This window comes from Pleuronectes platessa, chromosome 4 (assembly GCF_947347685.1).
Source record: "Pleuronectes platessa chromosome 4, fPlePla1.1, whole genome shotgun sequence".
NCBI classification, from domain to species: Eukaryota; Metazoa; Chordata; class Actinopteri; order Pleuronectiformes; family Pleuronectidae; genus Pleuronectes; species Pleuronectes platessa.
Genome location: NC_070629.1, coordinates 7,227,436 through 7,233,952, shown reverse-complemented (window position 1 = coordinate 7,233,952; position 6,517 = coordinate 7,227,436). Strand labels below are relative to the sequence as shown.

The window sequence follows — 6,517 nt, the reverse complement described above, 5'->3', positions numbered from 1 at the left end:
CTCTGACATTGTTCATCTCCCTGCAACATCGAACCCAGTTTAAAAAAAAATAGACATGGCTTCACCAGCCGACTATTCCCTTTATCTATAAAAACTCAACACAGCAATATGTACAACTTTGAGGATATATATTTTATAAAGTAGACTCTCTTGGACGTGTAGCTCAGTGCAGGTTCGCTGACACCAAATCCACTGAAAGCACGACTCAGTAAAACAGAGGATTGTCGCAGGAGACGTCTCCCAGTGCAGGTTGATGTGTTGCTGGACGTGGAGGAGAGACTGCACTATGTACAGGCAATGAGGCTGCCAGTCAGCCTGAGTGATGGGTGGATGGGTGTGGAGCGAGGGTTCCCAGCGGTTTCTCTTCAAACCTCGAGTCACGAGCAGGTCAAGGTTCACACTGATGACTGGTCCCACACCTGCAAGACAAGAGCAGGGACACAGAGTCACCATCGTCCTTTCGATTTCAACATGAGATACTTTGATATTACAGAAAACATCAGTGACATCATTACTGAGGATCCTCAACAGATGTGTGTCTGAAATGACTCCAGAAATTGTTTTGTTCAAACTGGAGTAAATTATGTATTGTTGACTATTTTTAGGGTCAGATAAACACATTTGGTAAACAGAGCTGCTCCCTATGTATATTTTGTGTTTACACTGCATATTTTTTTATATTGTCTTTATTTATTCATTTGTCTATTTTTGGACTGTCCTCTTTGCTGATGCAACACAGCAAATGTCCCTGTTGTGGGACTAATACAGGATTTTCTTATCTTGTTCTTTCCTGCATAAACTTATATTTCATTTCCCTTGATTACTTACTGCAGTTTTGTGTTTTCCTAATTTCTTGCTTCCCTAGAGGAAATGCTCCCAAGCTGGAGGTTGAGACTCCATCAAACAGCCACGAGAGAAAAGGGGTCGAAAGTTGATGAACAAGATGGAAAAGAGGAAATGTCTTCAAATCCAAATATTTTCCACTTGTCACATTGTGGAAAGTTTTGTTTTTTTAAACATTAGAAATAATAATAATGTTACTGTTATGTTATAACACGTCAACACATACTTTGATACCTTGCAAGACTTTTTTTTATATTCCTTCTGAGCCGCATGTTCGGCTCGGGCTGCATCTTTATGTCCGACTACGTCCGAGCCCGAGAAGAAACTGAGTCTGACTCCACCCTGACAGGCTTCCTGTTTTTTGTTGAACCAGGTCTGATACTGTTCATATAAGCTGCACTGACTTTGTGATAACATGTCCCTGATGCGTATGGTTATTGATTGTTTTTCCCAATTACAGACATGAGTGTGACGCTCAGTCATTTATGTTTATGGTTTTCTATTTCCTGTTTTATTTTGTAGCCCCGCTGTCACTGTCTTGTTTCAGCTTCTCACTTCCTGTCGTTAAATTGTCTTCTCAATCCTCATGTGTTTCACCTGGTGTAATTGCCCCGGCCTTCCTGCTTTGTATTTAAGCCTCTGTTTCCCTTTGTCTGGTGTCGGGTTGTACTAGTTGTTTTCTCCCCACGTCGTGAGAAATGGTTTGTTTGTTCCTGCGGTTTCGACCAGCTTCTCCTGCTTCCTTGTTCCTTGTTCTCAGTGCGCCTTGTCGCCAGTGTTACTTTTGTTAGTGTTCTTGTTTTGTTTTTGTCTTGTTTAAACCCTTTTATTATATTAAATACCTTTTGTTTGTAACCTCTGCATCCTGGGTCCATCTCCTCCTTCAAACCGTAACAATGAGCAGTGTAAAGAACCTCTGCCAACATGACCGATCTGAACCCAGATATCATTATGTTTTTTGTCCCAAGCCTATCGGGGCTCGACAGGTAGCTGCCGGTCTCAGGTCGTATCCACACTCTAACATGTTGCCCATTTCTGCTCATTAAGGATCAGCTTATTGAACTTTACATTGAACTGGGCACTTTAAGTTTAAAATAAACTTAAAGCAATTCTTAGATCAAAATGTCTCTCCAGAAGAACACAACATCTGCAGGATAGTGTCACTCAGTCATAACTAGTTACTGTACTCAGGACAACTGCATGGATACAGATGAGTGCACACTATCTGATCTTGAATCTCTCCATCCGTCCATCCATCAATCCATCTATCTATCCTTCACTGTTCACTTATATTTATTATTTATTAGTCCCAAACACATGCACAGACACAGGCACACTCATGCAGGTAGGGAAATTTAACCTCTGCTTTTAACCCATCTGATGCAGGACACACAGAGCAGTGAGCAGCCATGTACGGCGCCCGGGGAGCAGATGTTGGGGGAGTAAGGTGCCTTGCTCAGGGGCACTAGAGAGGGTAGGGATAATCCTCTTGGATTTTTGGACAGATCAATCCAGGTTCGTCTTTTTGTTGTTTCTCCGTGGAGTCAAACCAGAGACGAACCAGAGACCTTTTTCTGCCCATAGTCCAAGTTTCTGCCACTAGTCCACCGTCCACTAGGCCTCTTAAAATGACAAAGTTGCATGATAGGAACTTGATATTTTTGTGCAATCAAATAATTGAACAGTTGATGTTCGAGACAGACAAGAAACAAGGGAAGAAAGACTGAGAAATTCCCTGTAACCGTCCAGCCACCAGGACGTCCCTGCAGTACCTTGTTGACAGGGGCGAGCTGTGTTCGGACAGACCCAGCATGGAGTCGAGAGCTGTCCCCGAATCTCCCAGGAGACCTCTCCCTGCGGCTGTCCAGCACTCTGCCAGGCGACTTCTCTCTCTCCAGCGGTCGGGCGGGGGATTTGTCCCGTCGGAACTCGGTGCGTCCCTCCCGGTAACGATGCGGCGTGCTGGGCTCTCTGTGCAGGCCGTCATGGCTGCCGGGGCCCGAGGACAAACGCTTGGTGATGTGCTCTGTGTAGGTGGGGGGGCCTCGCTTGCTGGGACTACTGTAACAGACACAGCAGAGAGCAGCATGTCACGAGAAAGTGTGAACAAGAAGATTTCACATGTTTACAGCAGATGATGATGTTGGCCTAGTCTGTTAAAAAAAAGTTTCTGTGTGAAACTGTTCAGAGTTTAGTTAATGTGTTTGGATATGATGTGTTGTTGTAGGCGTTCAAGTGCTTTCAGTCTCCTACACAGTGTCACTGAACCTGTGTTCTATTGTCTCTACTTTGGTGTGTTTTTGTGAAGGGATCAAACATTACAGAGGGAGCTGACCCTCGACTGGAGCCGCTCCTCTGCAGCTCTCCAGACTCTCTGATCAGACTTCCCTTACAGCAGATGACCCGCAGTTTGTTCTGGTAGGACGAGGCCAGGTAAATGGCCCCGGAGGAGATGGCTGGGCCCAGGTATCGGGGGCTGGGGATGTCGAGGTGGGCCAGCACTGTAGGACTGCAGAAGGACAGACAGTGATGCCGGGAAATACAAAACAAATTTAAAACTTTTAAAACTTGGTAAAGCTTATCTGATCAGTCTCACCCCAGAGCTGCGTGTCCCTGCACCTCGATGACGTCCAGGGAGTTGAAGTAGGTGACGAACAGGTAAGGCTCTCTGTAGGCTGCACCAGACAGGAAATCAATCAATCTATTTATAATATTCACAAACCAGAATTTATAATCCTCTGCACTTAGCCCTCAACATGAGTGAGACAAAACAACCCAAATCCCCTTTAACAGGAGGAAAACCTCAGAGAGAGCAGCAAGTGAGGGATCCCGCTCACAGGAGAAGTGCCTAGATATCACGTGTAACACATGAACTATAGAATTATATAAACATTAACATTTGATTCTCTGTATTGATGCAGTGTAGCACAGCAGGTGTTAGAAAGTTTACAAACCAAAAGACAGAGGCAGCCGACTCCACTTGATCTCCTCAGTGCGGCTCCTTCGTCCGTACGTGTCCACAAACACTCCGAACTCTGTCACACAAACAGAGACACACTCAGTCGGCCTCTCATCAGGTCTCACATCAGCACAGGACAGTGTGAGACTACAAGAGAACGTCATCACATGTAGAATCAGACACAAGTGTAATTTGGTCATTTTTATATCTAATAAAGATCAGACACACGAGGAGGACACGGCAGGAGAGGTACAAACTGAAAACATACTTCAGTGTTTATAATGGCGCTTGTTGTCTCACAGTGAGGTTCAGTAATTATCTAGGATCATATCCACTCCTACACTGAGTATCGCTGTCTCCACTGTGAAGAGAAAACTCATGTGAGTGTGCAGAGAGGTTGGCTGAACCCACCGTGAAAACACAGCAGGTACTCCTCCTTCTGCACGCTGCTCGCCACCTGCATGATGGCGATGGGGAAACTGTGCGACGAGGCAGCGAACACGGCCGAGGCCAGAGACATGTCGTTCTTATCCAGGAACTCTGCAGCGGACAGAACACAGGACCAGTCTGCGGGTTAGACACTGGGCCGGTGACCAGTCCTCATACTGTCAGATTACACACACACCTTTAAACAACACTGAAATGTTATACTCTTGTACACAAAGTCTGTAGTGAACAAATAACAAACACTTCTGTATCTGTATATCACTGTAGCTCCCAAATACAGTAAATTAAGAGAAGTTCACCATTTGCCTTTGACCAGAATAACAGAATAACACTTAAACTGCTGTTAAGTTTTTTACATGTCATATCTTTTTATTGAATCCATCCAACACTTGTTGTTTCCTTACCCTCGAGCACAAACTGCTTCATCTCAATCTCATAGAACTTGTTGGTGCCGATGATGATGCTGTAGCTGGTCAGATGGATGCAGCTGCACGGCTCCAGAGTCTCAATCTCCTGTCAGGTGAAGGCAGGTGACTTAAGTTCTTAGTTCTATCTTAGTTTGGTATATAACATTTATCTTTATACTATCTACTGCTTCTTATTTGAGTGTTTCTTACACGTATAATATAGTGTCACCATAACTAATGTTAAAAGCTGTACTGACAGGTCATACCCACCTTACGGATGCAGTATTTGTTCAGATTGTCATTGTAGCGCAGGATGGTGATCTTGTTGGGCATTGCAGCACATATACAAGGACAGGTATCGATCTGTAAGAAAGCACATGTGTCACTTTGAGCTGTAAAGAGCTTTGAGTGGTCATCAAGACCAGAAAAGAGCCAAAGACACACAGACCATTTACCAATTACTTTCTACAGTCAGTTTGTACAAGGACATCTTTCTCGCAGCGTGCAAGAAAACACTTTAAAGTCTCAGTTTTCACAGAGAGGAAGAAGACGACTCACTCTCCCAGCAGCGAACAGATGGCAGCCCTTCACCGTCTCAAAGATGTAGGGAGCCAGATCAGACTGGCTGGGCAGGTGGGACTGGGCCAGAGACTGTTTGACTCTCTTTATCTCCACCAGACACAGTGCCCTCTCCTCACCTGCAGCACACACACACACACACACACACACACACACACCTCTCAGTCATTGTGTTGTCCTGTGTAACAAGATCATATCTACAAGTTTCACCAAAATGATCAAACGGTAATGTGGTCCTTCACAGATCTGAATGCTGACTGGTAATGATGTCGCCCACTATCTAAACATCTTTTCAAGGCAGGAGACATTTGCTTTGAATTGACATCAAGACTCAAATCCTGCTGCTCAGTGAAAACTTATCAGCAGTTGAAAAAGACAAAGCTGGACATCTCACCAACGATCATCAGCAGTTTCTCCTGCTCTTTGATGATGTGGATCTGAAAGACTGATCCTAGACCAGGGACGTGAGTCAGGGAGTTCTTTATTACGTTCAGGGCGTACAGCCCCTCTTCTGATCCCACCAGAACGATCTGCAGCACAGCAGCAAAACAGAACCATCAATATTCGGGTGAACATGGTGAAACTTCACACGAATGTTGGCAGCGAGCCCCTGAGCATCTGCTTCGAGCTTCATGTTCCTGCATTTAACTAGATCCTCCTACTTTTCAACATAACTCAGAAGGTGTAAAAATATTGACTATGTAAGATGAGTTATGTTTTAATACACATTCTTCACAGCAGCACCTGATCTGTGAGCGGGAGGGTGCAGTTAATGTCCAGCCTGTCATCTCCCTCCAGCTTCAGCAGAGAGTTTCCCAGCAGCTTCTGTAAGATCAGAGAGAGGTCAAAGGTCAGCTGGGTCACGACCTTGACTCGAGCACAGGGGGGGAGGCAGCAGAGGAGCAGGACAGAGGGGGCCGGGTGGCTGTGTGCAGGTTCACAGTGTCAGAGGTGGGACCAAGTCACACTCACACTCCTGTTTTTACCTCATGTTTATATTTTTGTATTACACGTGTAAACCCTGATAGAAAAACGGTCTATCTATCGGTCAAGATTGTCCAGTCCAGTCCAGTCCCCCCCCCCCCCACACACACACACACTCTTAATCAAATTACTGACTTGACCTCCTCGACAGAGTCCTTGTCCACATGGTGGATCTTGAAGGCAGATGACCATGGATTAAGATTAAAAGTAGATTGTTGACCCATTATTACCAGTATTAGTAACATCACTCATTAGTGACTCTGTTTTCACTGAAAACATGACCATTAATAGACATGTC

At 45.0% G+C, this 6,517-nt stretch overlaps 1 protein-coding gene across 1 annotated transcript in view; it reads right to left on the bottom strand.

The window, feature by feature from the left end:
* Positions 1 to 395: 395 nt before the first annotated feature.
* Positions 396 to 6,517, bottom strand: part of LOC128437950 (citron Rho-interacting kinase) — a 45,018-nt gene continuing 38,896 nt past the window's right edge. The window contains exons 30-40 of the mRNA XM_053420262.1: positions 5,980 to 6,060; positions 5,630 to 5,765; positions 5,215 to 5,354; positions 4,927 to 5,019; positions 4,654 to 4,762; positions 4,214 to 4,342; positions 3,798 to 3,878; positions 3,440 to 3,518; positions 3,179 to 3,352; positions 2,616 to 2,904; positions 396 to 419 (exon numbers count right to left, since the gene is read on the bottom strand). Coding sequence (XP_053276237.1) covers positions 396 to 419; positions 2,616 to 2,904; positions 3,179 to 3,352; positions 3,440 to 3,518; positions 3,798 to 3,878; positions 4,214 to 4,342; positions 4,654 to 4,762; positions 4,927 to 5,019; positions 5,215 to 5,354; positions 5,630 to 5,765; positions 5,980 to 6,060 — 1,335 coding nt within the window. The remainder of the gene's footprint in view (positions 420 to 2,615; positions 2,905 to 3,178; positions 3,353 to 3,439; positions 3,519 to 3,797; positions 3,879 to 4,213; positions 4,343 to 4,653; positions 4,763 to 4,926; positions 5,020 to 5,214; positions 5,355 to 5,629; positions 5,766 to 5,979; positions 6,061 to 6,517) is intronic.